Below are 19,945 nucleotides of genomic sequence, written 5' to 3' on the forward strand. Positions count from 1 at the left end.
TTTATTGACATGGCACAAAAAGAATTAATCTAGTTCAAGATTCTAAAAATTATTAAACTTTAGTTTGTGGTGTAAAAGATGGAGATCAATCGATCCAAAACTTGCATATTCTTATATATAGAATGATATTAGCAAGATGATTAAAAGTCACAATATTACTAACCCATGTGCAGGAAATTAATTTGAAGACTTTCTATCACTGATGCTGTAATTTTAAGTATTCAAAGCAAGTGTTGAGTGGAGACGAAAATGAAGAGTTATTTTGTCAACAAGAATAATGGAATTTGGAACGAATTAAACGAGCCTTGAAATTGCGTTACCAACTTTCAAATTTACAAAGACATAATTGAAAGCTCAGTATGATCCTTAGGACTTGTTTCACAAAAAAAGATAGGAATATGAGAAGATATATAAAACAAGTTAAGAAATATGGGCTTATGTCAAGAGGAATGTGATCAAATGCAAACTCATAAATTATACAAACTCCAAACTATGATCTGGACCGTTAGAAATATCAACAGATATAAAATAATAGTAATAAAAAATGTCAACACAATCTCAACGGTTGATGCTGTGTTGAAATTGTGTTGACATTGTATTGATATTCTGTTGACATCAAATTTTGAAATTTTACACTGTGTTGACGTTGTGTTGATACTGTGTTCAAAAGTTTGGAGTTTGTACAATATATGAGTTTGTATTTTATCATTACCCCATGTCAAGATATGCAAAGATATGATTTTTTTGTTGTTGTTTGATAGAAAAGAAATTATCTAAATTTGGATAGTATATTATATAACATGGCTTAACTTGACAAATTGGTGTGTTAATATCATTAACTCATACTCTTCCATTTCTTTGAAGTGCCAAATTGTGGTCTTTGTTTTGTCCCCTTTTAAGATCATATTACGGCGTGTTTGATAAGTTAGTAATACCAAGATTGTGAATTATATATGGACATTTCTAATTGTTTGATATTATAGTTAAGCTTAACTCAAAGCCCAATATAAGACAAGTGTCTTCCCCAATCTTACCAAAATTATAACTTTAACTATGTTTACGGGGAAAAGAACTTTGAGTTTCATCCTAACTTTTTATTCACAATACCAAATTTAAAACACTCAAATTAGTGAACAATATTTTAGGGATTTGGCATGACTTAATGATATTGTGTTAATTTGTTGCGATCAGCCTTGCCGGAAAAAATAAAAAGTTATTGCCATTAATTAATTAAATGGGGAATTTGGAGGGTACTTCTGTTAATGTGTGACGCCCAATGTCTTGAAATGACACATTAGTGTATAGTCAAATCAACACCCAACAATTGAGTAAATTGGGTGCAAAATGAAACGTTTAGGCGTTTTATAATTTAGTCGATATTAAAATCATAATTCAAACTCAAAGTTTAATTAATGAATTATAAATAGCTTATTATTTTTTAGATTCATAGCAGTGTATTGCGTGACCTCATTCAAGGTAGATTACTTGAGTGTTTGATGATTCTAGTTCTTGTATTGTATCTTGGCATATTGACTAAAGAGTAGATTGTCTTCTTCCTGGATGTAGGTTTTACAACGAACCATGTAACTCGCTTGTTCTTTACTTTAAAGTTCGTTATGTTCTTGATAGTTGTTCGTTGATTGGCTTATATGCCAGTTGGATAGAATAGATAATAACTCATCTAACTTGAAATTATATGACTAAAAATGACTTAAATGTGTGTTATTATCATGTTTTTTTTCACTGCTAAACTTTTAGTATACAACGAAATAAGTGGATTTAAAAAAATCCTATATGAAGAAAGAAATTACAAATAAATTCTTATAGAAATGAGGAAATTACAACTTATATCAAGAGGAAGAGGTCTCAAACTCAGCACATCATACAATAATGTCTAAGCCCATTACCGCTAGGACAAAGGCCCTGGACACGAACAAGGGCGGACGCAGAAAAAAATATGATTGGGGGCTATGATTTCTAAATTTTGTTCTAAAGTTATATTTTTGGTGTTTTAGATCATTTATAAGGGGTTTTATATAATAATTTACTTTAAATTTGAATAAATTTTAAAAATTTATAAAAGAAAATAGTTTAAAAAATATTTTTAGTAAGGGCTTTAGCCCTACCCTATTTCTACATGGGTCCGCCCATGGACACGAAATAAGTGGATTTTGACAAAAATGAATTTGCTCGTTTCCATCTTAAATGTCAACTTAAACGTTTTTTTTAGGTTAGAAACTATTTAATCGTGATCCGCATTGAATTGGTCCGGGCCATAATTAGAAAGGTTGAGTTATTCTTTGAATAATAAACAAATGGTCAGATTATATAGTCATTAAAAAGTGAAATTATGAGTTACCAATATTGACTTTTATTCAAATAGAGTTTTTGAAAAATAGTGTTTTTTTCTTATTTTTAATAATAAAATCGATATGGAAGCAATAGTTTATCGAATATTAAAGTATGTGTGGTACCTATGTTAGAATTAAGAGCCAGAATTATCTAGCCTTAAATGTGCATATGGTCCTAGTAAATGATTTTTGCTATTTTTATGGTCCTATATTTTAGCCTACAAGGTAGTCTTTCATGTTGTTAGGGGTATTTTAGTCCACACAACTAATACAAAGTTAACTCTATGACGAGATCAAATTATAGTAAAATATTGAAACTTTACCCTGCTATAATATGTTCAAAAAGATATTGAAACGTGATTTATCAAATTCACTCTTCAATAAATTTATCTACTAGTACTATTTAGATTGTGGCTGGCTAAAGTTTATTCTTATTAAACTGTTATATATATATATATATATATATATATATATATATATATATATAGGGTTTTGATCCATGCAAAACCATTCTTAATACAAAAATGCAGAACCAAGCATACAAAAGTCATTTTTAGGTCATTGTAAGCTTATTTTTACGTCATTATAGTAAGGATGACATGAAATGATCTTAACATGACCTCAAACCCAAAGTTTATAATATGACCTAAAACTGTTTTACAATGACCCTCCGTGTTTTTGTTTAATTATTGACCATTGGATTGTCAAATCTCATGGTCAGGATTTGGTCTGGATTTTGTATTGAGATCAAGTTTTGTATTGATCATTTAAACCCTCATTTTCCTATATATATATATATATATATATATATATATATATATATATAGGATAAGGTTTTGATCCATGCAAAAGCATTCTTAATACAAAAATGCTGAACCAAGCATACAAAAGTAATTTTTAGGTCATTGTAAGCTTATTTTTACGTCATTATAGTAAGGATGACATGAAATGATCTTAACATGACCTCAAATCCAAAGTTTATAATATGACCTAAAACTGCTTTACAATGACCCTCCGTGTTTTTGCTTAATTATTGACCATTGGATTGTCAAATCTCATGGTCAGGATTTGGTCTGGATTTTGTATTGAGATCAAGTTTTGTATTGATCATTTTCCATATAGGATATATATATATATATAGGGTAGTGTTAAAATCCTATATACCACTTAGATTTAAGTTCCGTTTTTATTGGGATCGTTGGATCTTGAGGATGAACGATCTAGATTTAATTCTTATAGTAGCATTCCGTAGTTCATTATTTAGTTTATTTCGTGCATTATGAGGGTGAATTAGTAATTATATGTGCTCAAATCTGGAGAAACCGAGGAGCCGAGATTTTAGCGGGATACACCCACTACTTTCCATGTACTCCACGCCTCATTCATCATCATCCTTAATTACTCCAGCTTCTCTCTCCATTTTTTACTTCTCAAATTCCAGCCAAACCCTAGCCGCCTCCACCACCGTTTTCGCCGATACAAGCTTAAATTCATCCGCTGTTACCTTCGATTTTCAGTCATCCGTTCTGTTCTGAACAATACTCCACCGCCACCATCACCGTTTTCGCCAATAAGAAGAGGTAGGGTTTTCGAATGTGTATGTACTAGTTTAATTTTCGAGTTGCAACAACCCTTTCTCCAAGTTTCGCCTGTAACACACCACAATTCAACTGCATACCACCGACCGGCCGTATTTGTTAATACAGTCTAATTCCCCTTTGTTTCGTTGGATTCCTTCGCAGTTCTTAAAATGACAAAAAGAGGACGACCAACAAATTCACAACAATCCCAGCAAGAGGGTGAGCCTTTGTTTTTCATTTGCAATTCGAATTGATGTTTATTTTTGGATTTTACTCCGACATGGTTTAACATAATTTGCAATTCGAATTGATATTTTATTTGCAAAATATCTGCTTGTTCTGTACTTGTTAAAATCTCTTTATTATTTGCCAATGTTACTACATTATTTGAATATGTGAATGCATTATGGTCATTTCTGTTTTAAATTGTCAGATAACAAATGTAATATTAGTATACTCATTAATTCATATAATCTCTGCATTATGTTCAAATGTGATTGCATTATTTTACTATATCCTTGAATTATGTGTAATGATGTTTTATACAGTAAAAGAGGAAAGGTATTTAGTGTTACATTCTGTGTATTAAAACTGGATATCAATGCATTATTTACCTATATGATTACATTATGAATGTTGTTGGTGTGGTTATTTGCGGAAGAGTAAATTGAAAATCTGCTTGTTCATTAATTTTTAAAATCTCTTCATTATTTGTCAATGTGTCTACATTATTTTAAAATGTGAATGAATTATGGTCATTTCTGTTTTATATTGTCAAATAACAAATCTAAAATTAATATATTCATTAATTCATATAATCTCTGCATTATGTTCATATGTGAATGCATTATTTTCATATATCCTTGAATTATGTGTAATTCTGTGTTATACAGTAAAAGCGGAAGGGTATTTAGTGTTAGATTCTGCGTATTAAAACTGTATATCAATGCATTATTTTCCTATATGATTACATTATTAAAGTTGTTGGTGTGGTTATAGATTGTGAACGAGTACATTGAAAATCTGCTTGTTCATTACTTGTTAAAATTTCTTCATTATTTGCCAATATGACTACATTATTTGAATATGTGAATGCATTATGGTATATTATTTCATTATTTGGATTTGATAGTGCATTATGTAGCCTGTTTTTTTACATTACGTTTGATTTTGATATGCAGATATGCAATTGTGTATGAGGACAACTAAAAACAAACGGTGCAGAGTGAGTTCCTTTCGTTGGAACCGTTCAAAGCTGTCAGCCCGGTCATTATAGACACTTGGTGCTCTTACTTGAATAACATGGAGAAGCTGAAGGCACCAGATAGTAGTTGTCATTATTTTAATTGTTGTAGGAAATACGAACTATCAACGGGCTGATGAGTACTTCAATGAGTTAACCGCACAGTTATTAGAGTAATTCAGTGTTATAGAATCCAATAACGAACAAAAATTCGGTGCATGTATCAGTTTAAACGTTGTTATTATTGAGTGCGTACTACACCCTAACCCCTACACTTATTAAACCCTTAGGGGTAACAAGAAACGTGTGGCAAACATCGAAACACGCTACATCTTATTCGTATACATTGCAGTTCAAATATGGTGCATTATATAGTCAATAAAATCCATTACTCGTTAACATTCGGTGCATTATTCGTATCAGTTCGTTTCCATTCGGTGCATTATTCGTATCGGTTTAAACGTTGTTATTAATGAGTACGTACTATACCCTAGCCCCTAGGCTTATTAAACCCTAAGGGGAAACAAGAAACATGTGCCAAATATCGAAACACGACACATCTTATACGTATACATTGCAGTTCACAAATGGTGCATTATATAGTCCACAATATCCATTACTCGTTACCATTCGGTGCATTATACGTTTATGTTTAAACATTGTTATTAATGAGTACGTACTATACCCTAGCCCCTAGGCTTATTAAACCCTTAGGGGAAACAAGAAACGTGTGTCAATCATTGAAACACGACACATCTTAATTGTATACATTGCAGTTCATATATGGTGCATTATATAATCAATAATATCCATTATTCGTAACCATTCGATGCATTATTAGTATCAGTTTAAACGTTGTTATTTATGTGTACGTACTATACCCTAGCCCCTAGACTTATTAAACCCTAAGGGGAAACAAGAAACGTGTGCCAAACATCGAAACACGGCACATCTTATTCGTATACATTGCAGTTCACATATGGTCCATTATATAGCCAATAATATCCATTGTTCGTTAACATTCAGAGCATTATTTGTATGTTCATTACTTGACTGATTCTGAACATTATTTGGCTATTTGAATGCATTATTTATCTTGTTTTATGCATCACGTGGTTGCTGTTGTACGTACTAGACCCTAGCCCCTAGGCTTGTTAAACCCTTAGGGAAAACAAGGAACGTGCACCAAACATCGAAACACGGCACACCTTAAATGAAACGGGGCTGGATAAATGTTCATTACATATCACAAATAATGCATTACAGAAACTAAAACCACACATTACACTACATAATATGTACATTATGTATATCTGTTTTAAAAAATGCCTACGCGCTATGCATGTGCAACCCCGAGGAATTACTGCAGCTCGTGTATTTGGACAACGTTTTTTAGACTTAGAACATACTACACCCTAGCCCCTAGGCTTGTTAAACCCTTAGGGAAAACAAGAAACGTGGGTAAAACATCGAATTACGGCACAACCTAAACTAGGGGCTAGGATAAATGTTCATTACATACCACAAACAATGTTCATTATAGAACCTAAACTAAACGGGTAAGGATAAATGTTCATTACATACCACAAACAATGCGTTACAGAAACTAAACTACGCATTATACTACACAATATGTACATTATGTATATCTGTTTTAAAATATACCCACGCGTTATGCATGTGCAACCCCAGGCGAATTACTCCAGCTCGTGTATTTGGACAACATTTTTTAGACTTAGAACATACTACACCCTAGCCCCTAGGCTTGTCAAACCCTTAGGTCAAACAAGAAACGTTCGCCAAACAACGACACACGGCACAACTTAAATTATAATATTGTCAAGGAGTTGATCGAATATTTGTTTGTTCATTACTTGGTATAAGCTGTTCATTATTAAGCGATGTGATTACATTATTTGCCTATGTGCATGCATTATGTTCATTTCTGTTTTTAATTGTCAACAGCCAAATGGAATATTTGTTTATTCATTACCTCATATAATCTCTGCATTACGTTCATATGTTAATGAATTATTTTCATATATGCATGAATTGCCGTTGGTCATTGTTGAAATAGCTTATGCTCATTAAGTAAATGATTATGTTCATTAATGTGTATATTTGTATTCATTATATGTCATGTAACATGCATCATGTCAAAGTTTTTTTATATTGTCAAGGAGTTGATCGAATATTTGTTTGTTCATTACTCGGTATAAGCTCTTCATTATTAGTTGATGTGCTTACATTATTTGCCTATGTGCCTGCATTATGTTCATTTCTGTTTTTATATGTCAACATGCCTCCTTCGAAGCTAAATATGGCTGAGATTAAAAATTAAACGAAATCTGCATAAAATAATATGAAAATCTGCACAAATACTTAGTGGGAAATCTGCATAAAATAATACGGCTAAAATTATGGAGCATTCCATAACTAACTACAAATGTTAATCTCTATTATGCCCTTTAAACGTTTAAAATTTAAGAAATTAACTAATTATCTGTCAATGTTTTAACCATCCGATCACAACAAATCCACGGCTGAGATTAAAAAGGAGATTGGATTAATAGTGGAAAAAGGATTTGAATACAATCCTATATATATATATATATATATGGATAGTGATCAAGATATAACTAATCTTAAGTGTATAACTAGAGAACAAATCTCAGCCACATATCTTAATGGAACAAATATTATTTATTTTAATAATACAAAATAGACCAAGGGTATTTTTGGAAATTACATTATGAAATTTAAATATGAAATTACAATATGAAATTACGCTGCCGTCGTTGATCGTGATGAGCTCCTTGATCTCCTCGATGCTGCTGTAGTAATCCTGCGGATTATCGTTGAAGCAGGCGTAATTCGAGGAGGAAGTGGAGGTGCCGGCGTCGTTGAAGAAGAGGTTTTGGTGGTGATCATCAATTCCTTGGAAGGAGAAGCTCTGGTGGCTGATATGGCTGCCATCGGAGGAGCTGCAACTGCCTTGATCAAGCGCTAGCACATTATTGGGGTTGGTGTAGGCATCACACGGTGGGGGTGTTTGTGCGTGGATTCTCCGATATCTTCTCCTCCGCGTCATTCTCCGATATCTTCTCCTCCACCACCTTCTTCAGCTCCGCCGTCACGTCGGCGATGGAAAAGTACTTTTGCATCTGAAGAATCAGAATCCAATTCAACCTCCGGTGGTGAATAGCCGCGAAAGCCTATTCGTAGCCGCCCCGTCCTCCAGCTGCGTCAGGTGGCCGTAGAGCGCGTCAATAATCGTGTTCGCTGCAGCAAACTCGCCGCGGAACCAGACGATAATGGCGTCCTTGGCTAACGCCTCTGATGTCGCCGGCAGCTGAACCTATTATTTCACTTTACTCTCTAATAAAATAATTACATTAATCCATTTAGGATTAAGTCTTTTAATCCACATTCATTCATGTAGAACTGGTAATTACTGGAGGAACGAGTGTTTAGGAAAATGAGATTTCTTTATCCATATTGCCTCAAAATTCTGATTGATAAAATGATAACACAAAGTTCGGATTTTGGAACGTGAAGAATGGATCCATAAAAACGGTTTTTCATTTGGGTATTACCCGCTGTTCTCTTTACAATAAAGTGATATAGTTCTATATTTTACTTCACTCTTGTTCACAAAACACATCACTCTTACTCTTATTTTACTTCACTCTTGTTCACAAAACACATCACTCTTACTCTGATTTTAATTCACTCTTGTTCACAAAACACATCACTCTTATTATGATTTTACTTCACTCTTGTTCACAAAACGCATCACTCTTATTATGATTTTACTTCACTCTTGTTCACAAAACGCATCACTCTTAATCTGATTTTACTTCACTCTTGTTCACAAAACGCATCACTCTTAATCTGATTTTACTTCACTCTTGTTCACAAAACACATCACTCTTACTCTGATTTTAATTCACTCTTGTTCACAAAACACATCACTCTTATTATGATTTTACTTCACTCTTGTTCACAAAACGCATCACTCTTATTATGATTTTACTTCACTCTTGTTCACAAAACGCATCACTCTTAATCTGATTTTACTTCACTCTTGTTCACAAAACGCATCACTCTTAATCTGATTTTACTTTACTCTTATTCACAAAACACATCACTCTTACTCTGATTTTACTTCACTCTTGTTCACAAAACACATCACTCTTACTCTGATTTTACTTCACTCTTGTTCACAAAATGCATCACTCTTAATCTGATTTTACTTCACTCTTGTTCACAAAACACATCACTCTTAATCTAATTTTACTTCACTCTTGTTCACAAAACACATCACTCTTACTCTGATTTTACTTCACTCTTGTTCACAAAACACATCACTCTTACTCTGATTTTACTTCACTCTTGTTCACAAAACACATCACTCTTATTCTGATTTTACTTCACTCTTGTTCACAAAACACATCACTCTTACTCTGATTTTACTTCACTCTTGTTCACAAAACACATCACTCTTATTCTGATTTTACTTCACTCTTATTCTGATTTTACTTCACTCTTGTTCACAAAACACATCACTCTTACTCTGATTTTACTTCACTCTTGTTCACAAAACGCATCACTCTTAATCTGATTTTACTTCACTCTTGTTCACAAAACACATCACTCTTACTCTGATTTTACTTCACTCTTGTTCACAAAACACATCACTCTTACTCTGATTTTACTTCACTCTTGTTCACAAAACACATCACTCTTACTCTGATTTTACTTCACTCTTGTTCACAAAACACATCACTCTTAATCTGATTTTACTTCACTCTTGTTCACAAAACACATCACTCTTAATCTGATTTTACTTCACTCTTGTTCACAAAACACATCACTCTTACTCTGATTTTACTTCACTCTTGTTCACAAAACACATCATTCTTACTCTGATTTTACTTCACTCTTGTTCACAAAACACATCACTCTTATTCTGATTTTACTTCACTCTTATTCTGATTTTACTTCACTCTTATTCTGATTTTACTTCACTCTTGTTCACAAAACACATCACTCTTACTCTGATTTTACTTCACTCTTGTTCACAAAAGACACCACTCTTATTTTGATTTTATTGTTCACAAAACATTGAAGTAAAATCACATCCACAAGTACCCTTCCTTATTCATTCTGGAAATTATTCAACTTGAATGTGTTATGATCATATTAGATGAATGTTGTATGTAAATTGGATTCTAATTCAGCCTTGTAGCTTTTCATCATTCTATTTTCCCCCCCAAAACTTCGTTTATCGCTCTAAATTTTGACTCAAATAAATAGAAATATATGCATATTCAAAATCTATACAAATAAATAGAGTACAATTTATTTTGGAAAATAGATAAAATGACCCCTGGGGTATTGTTTGGGACGCCCTTAATTTTTGGTACTGATTCAAAAACTATAAAATAAAAGGATGTCGGTAAAGGCAGTTAAATTGGCCCACGACTCCCACCTTCAGAATTCCAGAAAAATCTCTTCTTTATCAGAGAAATGGGGCAATCATCGTCGACGGAGCAGGGAGCATCACCGGAGCTGCGCGAAGTGCAATCACTAGTTGCTTCAACTGGAGCCCTACCATCTCTCCAGAAATCATTTCCTCTTCTCTCCGATCCACAAACTCAATCGATTCCTCTCCCATCTCTGCGGGTATGGCTTCTTCTCCGCCGTCAGCTTCCGCTTGCTCGGATTCTCGGAGCTCAACGAAGAATTCGTTCTCAAACGAATTGAATTTGTGAATTTGCCAATGACATTATTTTGGCTGCAATGACAATTATACCCCCGCCTTGTTATTGTGGAGTAAATTTGTGATGGAGGGAATTAATTTCTTCTTAAATTAGAAAATTACATGTATTAATACTAGCCCTTGATTTTCTTGATCTTGTGGCTATGATTTGTTCTCTAGTTATTTGGTTAAGGGGTGTTTGACAATTAGGGTTTTTTGATCTAGTTTTTTATGGATGAGAGGCACAAATTTATAATTTATTTTCACCTTCATCACGAGCCTATTTTAATTCATCCGAAGGTAAATAAGTCATACAAACATGTTACAAAGATTTAAATTCATTCCAGTAGGTTTTTACTTCATTCCAGTAGGTTTTTACTTCATTCCAGTAGGATTATTACTTCATTCCAGTACTTAAATGCGGTTTCGCCGTCGTGTGTCGTTCTTTCTCTCACAATATCTATCACCACCGCCACAACGCTGATATGATGTAATAAACACATGGAATGATGCAATAAATTATTGGAATGAAGTATGTGAAGTCCTACTGGAATGAAGTAAAAACCTTATCCAATGAAGTAATAACGTTTCTGAATGAAGTAATAAACGCACTTGAATAAATTGCATTTTTAATGTAAATAAAGTAAAAACTCAAGTCAATGAATTCAAATGAAACATATGTTGAATCATTTCAAAACCTACTGGAAGAAAGTAAAAACATGTTGTAGTTTCAAGGTATTACGTACGGAATGAAGTAATAAATCTATACAATGAAGTAAAATGGGCTTGTAATGAAGACCGAAAAATTGACACAGCAGCACATCTCATCAAAAAAACTAGATCTAATGGCCCAGATTTGGTCTCTAGTTCGGTCTTTAAAATTGGTTCGACATTGATCACAACCCTATATATATATATACTGTCCCAGTATTTAAACGATCAGTTTTAGCTAAACTTTATTACACCTATTAAGATTTTTTAGCCTATCAAAGTAAGACATGTATCATACTTCATATTTTAAAAGTAATTAATTAACTGTCCGAGCCTATGATAATATGCTAGGCTTGATAACAAATTCATACATGCATTGCAAGTTTGCAAATTCATATCATATATTAATTCAATTCTAGAAAGTAAGTAGTTTAATTATCTGCATATATATACCGCCATAGGCCATAGCTAACTAACCTCTATAAATTGAAAAGCAATACATCCATGAAACCATAACAATCCACACCTCAAAATATTGATTTTTGCTAAACTTTGCCTTCGTATTATGAATCTTCAAACTCTCTCTCTTCACCACTCCATCTCTCTTCCCTCTCCAAACCTAAATAATTCGAATCGACTTGGTTTTGATTGGCCATTGCGAACCTTACAACACAAAGGTTTGATCAAGGTATGCTCAGCGATGAGCCGCGATACTCAAACTCAAACTCAAACTCAAACTCGGAAAGCAGACGTTCTCCGACTAATAGATGAAACAGAAGAATCCTTGTTTAGGACAGGCAAGTTTGGCAGGTTTGGAGGCATCTTTGTACCTGAAACACTAGTCACCTGTCTCAGGATGCTGCTATCTGAGTTCAATCTTTGCATGCACGATCCCCACTTTCAGGTTCAACTCGATTCCTATTAGGTATAGGATTACGGTTCACGGCCTGACATTGCTCTCATACGTAGATACACATCGTATCGAACTGGGTAAACAATCCATGTGATTGTTTTTTATATTCATGATTACTTCGGTTATTATTTCCTAACAAAATCATGGTAATTATATAGAGCGAGCTTTCGACTGCACTGAGAGATTACGTAGGCCGCGAAACTCCACTCTACTTCGCTCAAAGACTCACCGATCACTACAAGAACAGCCGGGGTGAAGGCCCAGACATTTACCTCAAGAGAGAAGATCTCAACCACAGCGGAGCTCACAAAATCAACAACGCCCTCGCTCAGGCCATGCTCGCCAAGCGCATGGGCTGGCGAAGTGTGGTGGCAGAGCCACCGGGGCCGGCCAGCATGGCGTCGCCACAGCCGCCGCCTGCGCCAAGCTAGCCTTGAAGTGTAGCATAATCATGGGCCACCTGGATATGGAGAGGCAGTCCTCCAACGTGCTCTTGATGAAGCATCTTGGCGCAGAGGTTCTAATCTGAACACAACACAATTTATACACATATATAATTAAAAGAGTGATTGTGATCTAAAATCCATAACTACAGGTGAAATCAGTTCAAGGCACGCTCAAGGATGCGACGTCGGAGGCGATACGCAAGTGGGTGGGGGATTTGGAGAGGAAGTACTACTTAGCCGGGACAGCAGTGGGGCCACACCCATGCCCGGCCATGGTGCGGGAGTTCCAATCGATAATCGGAAAAGAGACGAGGAGACAATCGATACAGAAGTGGGGAGGGAAGCCTGATGTTTTGGTGGCTTGTGTAGGGACTGATTCCAACGCTCTCGGAATGTTTCACGAGTTCGTGAGAGACGAGGAAGTCAGGCTGATCGGAGTCGAGGCGGCCGGAACCAGCATAGATGGAGAGACCCACTCTGCTACTCTAGCTAAAGGAGAGATAGGGGTGTATCATGTGGCCATGACCTTATTGCTGCAAGATCATGAAGGCCAGATTGTTGGCCCTCATTCTGTTGGTGTTGGGTACACAATCTTTCATTTCAATCATGATTTTTTTCCACAGTTAGCGGTTTCTGGTTTTAAAGATTGGGTTTTTTTCAAAATTGCAGGCTAGAATATCCTGGAGTCAGCCCAGAGTTGAGCTTCCTGAGAGAGATTGGTCGTGCAGAGTTTCACACAGCTACTGACGAAGAAGCTCTAGATGGTGATTGCCCTTTTTGCAACATATATGTGCATATAATCTTATGGCTAGATCTAATGTTCTCATTCGCGTGCATTGCAGTGTATGCTCTGTTGTGCCGGTTAGAAGATATATGCCCAGCGCTGGAGGCAGCACACGCACTGGCACATCTTGGAAAACTATGCCCGACCTTGCCTGATGGCGCCAAGGTGGTAGTTAACTGCAGTGGCCATGGCGATAAGGATATAGAGACCGTGTTTAAGTATCAACAGCTCAAAAGTGGGAAAGTTTCTGATGGGAACAACCATCCTAAACCACTTCAAATGTAGTAAATACATAACTGCCAGTTTAACAGATTAAAGTTGAACATGTGATCACAGAGACTCCAACATCACCAGAGAACAACATTGAAATGGTTTAGCATAGCTCAAGCAAAGCCGAGAACCAATCATTTACGCGCTGATAAGAAGACAGCTCTACGGCATAAACCAAATCACAGGGGATTGAATCTCCTCAGGTTTCAGAAAGCAATGATTTTATAAACCAAAATGTTCACAAGGGAAGACCAATCAAGTTTTCTACATCAAAGGGCAGTGCATCCAAGAAACTAACACAAAAATGATCAAGTCTGAATAATTTACATTACCCTGCAACAGAATGGATACGCTAAGAGCAGCATAAAAAATAATAATTAAAAAAAAAAAAGAAATAAGGTTCAACACAGCTGCAATCAAATTTCTAATACTTCCATTGCATAATGAAGGACGAGTGTATTCCATCAGAAAACACTTCATATTAATAAAAAACATCTACTCTTTAGCACGGAATAGGATCAAAATATCAGCAACCCTGTGCTGAACAATACTTGCTTCGACCAAGATTCTACTCAGAAATGCAAACATACATATTAAATATAGTAGACTTGAAAACAAATGTACCGATATATGTACAACCTTGCCTCAGCCAAACAACTATGTCCCTGCAGTTGGAAGTGCTGCCATGAATGAGTTGTAAGATGATTCCAGGTCGAAGTGCAGCTGTCGAGCCTGCTGCTCAGTAAGCTCATCTGCAGCACCCATCTTCGATAGCCTGGCAATCCAGTCTCTCATCTTTGTCTTCCCCTCAAAATCAGGTGGCAATATTGAAAGCTTATTGAGAGAAGCGGAGAGATCAGACAACAATGGGTGGACCTGATCAACAGCAACCATGTTTAGCTTCAACGAGTCCATAGCAGTAATAAAGTTCTGAACACACTCAGCCACAATCGCAGCGGATGTATTATTTGTCATCGCAGCAGCAGCCCTGTGCTCGACGGTTGCAGGAACCCCAGATGTCACGAGGCGGTTCATGGCTGCAGGGCAATCCATCTTGTAAGTATCATGGAACCTCTCAATGCTGGGTACAATGTCCTTCAACGTGGAAGACAGCGTTTTGAAATGGGCAATCAACTTTTGGCATTCAAGCTCATACTCAGCAGGAGATATTACGTCCCGCACATAAGCTTTCTCGAGCTTCTCGGTTGCCTTTATAATCGCAAAGAGCTCGGCAAAATTCTCATACATCTCCCTTTCGCGCTTGTCGTTCCATAGCTTAACCTCCATCTAGTGTAAGTATAGAGTATGTATGTAGATATTGGATTGGAGAAGAGAACGGGACACGCGCAAAAGAAGCACACTCTTACCGCTGCAAGCTTAAAAGCCAAACATCAGATTCATAATTCTCATTACATTCCCAAAATTAACGAATTACACACTCGAAACAGTAGGCATCTCACAATTAAGAAATCCCCAATTTGCAGTACTAACAGAGAGAAAAGTAGCGAATCAACAAGCGCAGGTTTCTCCTAAACTAAAATTTCGTCATAATATTCATATCAGATCAACGGAATGATAATTATGCACTCGAATCCTATTTTGAAAAGGTCGAAAAATCGGAAACCCTATCTTCATCGCATGGATCGAGCTACACAGCCCTAAATTTTGACATAAATTGATAAATTCGAAAAAGGAACAAATCATCGGCATAATATTCATCCACAAAATAATTAAACGGATCCAATCATACAACAAATCGAATTCCAAAAAATGAAAATACACATCAAAGTTGAGAGAGAAGCACTTACACAGAAAGGAATGCGCTTTGAATTATGGGAGAAGAGTTGCAGAGGGCGGAGAGCAGGTTGTCTACCACTCTGAGATTGCGTGTGGGGTTTAATAAAAATAATTATTTTTTGAGAATAAATTATTCATATTCTTTTCCTACTACAGACTTTTTCGATGAATGAAATTCCACATTTGAATATGAGAAAAGATAAATATTCATACGTTAATAACCTTAAATTTCAATCTTCTATAACAAATTATATTATTCTATCATTGATTTAATTTTTCAAAATATACTTTTGACTTTTGAAGATAGTCATGCTCGAGCTTGTTAAAACCTCCTAATTATGTATAGTGGAGTATAATATAATCCTAAATTATGTTTTTACATTAATGACATTTATGGTAATAGTATTATTTAAATATTTGATCGTATTCTTTTAGATAGTATTTAATTGGATTTATAAAATATGAATAATGTATAAAAATTTATATTTATATTATTAATTCAAATTTATAATGTCTCTTTTTCTTATAATCATGTGTATTTATTCACTAGATATATCATTATGCAATATAGTCTTCAATGTTTTTTTAAAAATAAAATACTCTAGTAATTTTGTAAATTAATATTGCTTTTTTTTCATTTATATTTTATTTTCCAATCATTTCGCTTTTATTATCTTTTTTTAAGAATAAATTATTTCTTACTGTATTCGTATTATCTGATTTAATAAATTATTTATTATTTATTATAGTAATTTATGGGAATAAAATATTTTCTTATTAAGAAAAGATTGTAAATTAGATCTCTTACATAATTAGTAAAGGTTAGTTTTACTAAAAATAAACTACTAGTCCTAATTCAATAAAGTAAGCATAAAATACTATGCTTGACTATTCCAACCCAATTTCATTCGCGTTGACAATTGGAGGAAAGGATAAAGGAAAATAATTCGACTGTTGGGCCTTTGCTTGTTAGATGACTTAGATCTAAAGGTGGGCCAAATTAGCTATATTTACAATATTGAAGAAGCCCAAAATTCAAAATTCTCTTAATTTATCAGTAACTTGGTAGTAAAAAAAATACCAACAACTACCCCAAAGCAAGTTACTTCCTACAAGATTCATCGGTAATTTCTCGATTCAACTGAGGTGTGGCTTTAGTGCATGTCATTGTTGAGGTTCTATACTCCACTAGATTAAAATCCGGAAGTTGTTTTGTTCTAGGTAATCCCGTTATCTTGTGCGGAAATAGGCAAAGTTATTACTAGAGGTGAGAAAATTAGGGATGCCAATCTAGCCCGAAATTCGTGGGTCGATCCGAATAACTCAATAAAATCATAGGGTTATGGCTAGAAAATCGTAACCCAAATGCAGAACATGACTACGCGGGTTGACCTGTTTGGGTCGGCGGGTTATGCGGGCCGGTCCGTGTGGGTTGCGGGTTAGCCCATGGTTTGAGCATTTAAAATAAAAATATAATAAAAAATTTTGGTTATATACTTATACGAAGTATGTATGGTACTATCAATATTAAACGCAACATTGATATGAAGTATATATGGTAATTACGTCTTCTCTCTCAAATTGAAAGTTAGAGTTATATAGAATGCATGATTTCCGCTTAACTGCAGTCAGATTCACGTATGGTACTAATTAAGTAATATGTTTATGTATTTTGTTTCAAGTTTCAATTGCTATTATTTTTCTAACTCTTGATCACTTTCATAATACTATACTATTTGTCACAATCTATTTTTTTATAACTTAAAATATTGGATTGGATAGAAAATAACACATAGATCACTTTTGATCCGAATAGCCCGTGGGTTAGCTCGAAACTCGAAGATTTATGGTTAGGGCTGAAAATTTATAGCCCGAAAAATTCACAACCCGAATAACCCGCATCCAAATAGCCTGACAACCCAAGTGGATTGACCCGAACCCGAGCGGGTTCGCCCAATTGACATCCCTAGAGAAAATGTACCAAAATACTATACTTATCGAATTATATCAAAGTTTTGGTATATCGTGATTTTTAGTATGTAACGATATGCATTTCTGTTACCGCGATATACCGAAAAATTGATGCATCAATAAAGATATATATCGAAAAATTTCGGTATACTGAAAAATTATAGTATATTGAATGTCAATATAATATACCAAAAACTAGTACACTGGATTTCAGTATGGTATATCGAAAAATCAATACAGTAACAATATTGAAAATTGGCATACTGAAAAATCATGATACCGTAAAAATAAGTGAGATAAAGGTATCATATCTACTCATATCAATATTTTCGATAATGTATACCGTATAACTGTTTCGATAAGATATTGTACTCCTACTAACTCAGTCATAAATGGAAATGGAGTTTGATGTTTGAAGTCTAATACGTTCCAGCAAAGGGAATATAGATTATGTTGTATAATTACAAATTAAACGCCCCGGAACCATTTAATGTTATCCCCAGAGGCCATAATCATTTTATTAAAATATCCACCACTTTAACTAATTTGATTTCCATCACTATTGTCTAAGATCAATCGATTGCTCTTTTCAGAGATCATCATTTTGAGCACAGCCAAAATTACTCTTTTTCACTGAGTATTTTCTAATTTTACCTCCTTTTCAATTCAAATGCATTAACTGTTTATTTGCCAGATTTTCTTTCCTAAAAATTGAATTGTCAAGTCAAAATTATTATTGACATGGGTTCAATAATATAAATACATAAAATACCCCATCATCTGAAATTTGAAAATTACAATCAATTACAATATGATTTGGTGGCAAATTTGTAGATTGATTTAAATGTTAGGTCACAATCTATGAAACAAACATTGTCGAGGAGAGGAGAGGAAATTTTCATGCTTTAACTAACTATTTAATTTTGTTCTTTCTCCCTTTTTCAATTTTCAAAACTAATTGAACCGCCAATTTAGATGATGATAGTTGTTTGGTTATCATTCGTTGCCAAAAACAGATTTTTCTTATTTTCGGCACATTTATTATTAAAAGTATACAAATATGCATCTTAAATGAAATAGCATAAAAATTCATTTACAATTTTGGCATTTTTAGCATTTAGTGTAATATAGCATTTTCAAAAAAAAATTCTCATATTTTTCAATTTTTAGTGGAATTATTTCGACGTTATATCATGGACTTCTAAAAAAAACTAATTTCTCGATTCATTTATTTCCTTTTTTTCTCGATTCTGATCAATTTCAATCTAAATAATTTTATTTATTTTATCGTTATTACATACCTAAATACTAAATGAGTAGAAAAATAAATAGATAATATTGATCATGTAAGTATAAACATGTTATAATAATTTTAAAATCTTGAAAAATAGTAACAAAATATAGGTGATGGTGACATAAAGTAATTTAATTTCTCATGTGTATGACATACTAATATCATACTCCTTTACAGGTGGAAATGGTTATGAATAGATAAAGTCATAAAACATGTCTGATTACAATAGTAGCTTATGACTTCTTACCTAAAATAAAAAATATTAGTAATGTACTTCACGACTCAATAATAGAGTAAATTGTTTGTTTTCCATATATCCTTTTTTCTATTAAACTACTATATATTAATATCGTTGTATGTGTTTATTAATACTTTCAAAAGTGTATATATCATATTCTAGTTGCCATATAAGACGTGAAGAAATATATCAACTACCCCTCATCAATTCAAAATTTAAAAAAAAAGGAAAAAAATAAATCCCTTTGGCTGGATCATATGCATGCGTAATAATGGCTTAATTCCAAACTTAACAAGAGTGATTGATGCTAACACACAGCATAATCATTCCATCCTTACTGTAATCATAATTCAAAAATGGAAGGTGATGTAAATGCTTCCCTGTCTTCAAAGTTTTATGTGAATAAGTAGTAGATTCGAAGACAATTCAAGATTTGAAGTTAACAAATAGGCTCAATCGATAAATTTGATTTTGATCTTGATCATGAGCACCGGGAGGGTGCCGTTGGAGGTTGGCACCCGCGGAACCATCGGCTCACTACTCAAGAAGGAGATCGACTACTTCAGAAAAGCCGAGGTGGAAC

At 34.2% G+C, this 19,945-nt stretch overlaps 1 protein-coding gene and 1 pseudogene across 2 annotated transcripts; one reads left to right on the top strand and one right to left on the bottom strand.

Annotated features, from left to right (window-relative positions):
* The first annotated feature begins 12,349 nt into the window (after window positions 1-12,349).
* On the top strand, window positions 12,350-14,077 carry LOC121777901 (annotated as a pseudogene).
* Window positions 14,078-14,473: 396 nt separating this feature from the next.
* On the bottom strand, window positions 14,474-15,987 carry LOC121777987 (vacuolar protein sorting-associated protein 28 homolog 2). Of its 2 annotated transcripts, none has more exons than XM_042175339.1 (2): window positions 15,871-15,987; window positions 14,474-15,431 (listed from the first exon to the last, which is right to left on the bottom strand). In XM_042175339.1, the coding sequence occupies exon 2, from the start codon at window positions 15,347-15,349 to the stop codon at window positions 14,720-14,722; it is 630 nt and encodes a 209-aa protein (XP_042031273.1). In that variant the 5' UTR covers window positions 15,350-15,431; window positions 15,871-15,987; the 3' UTR covers window positions 14,474-14,719. The 2 variants fall into 2 exon arrangements, with proteins under 2 accessions (XP_042031273.1, XP_042031274.1); XM_042175340.1 differs by having other exon boundaries at window positions 14,474-15,438; window positions 15,871-15,933.
* Window positions 15,988-19,945: the final 3,958 nt, after the last annotated feature.

The sequence above is a fragment of the Salvia splendens genome, chromosome 18 (assembly GCF_004379255.2).
Source record: "Salvia splendens isolate huo1 chromosome 18, SspV2, whole genome shotgun sequence".
Taxonomy (NCBI): domain Eukaryota; kingdom Viridiplantae; phylum Streptophyta; class Magnoliopsida; order Lamiales; family Lamiaceae; genus Salvia; species Salvia splendens.

What these genes read in the sequence shown, in the direction of transcription:
- LOC121777987 (XM_042175339.1), bottom strand. Translation starts at nt 15,349, where the DNA reads ATGGAGGTTAAGCTATGGAACGACAAGCGCGAAAGGGAGATGTATGAG.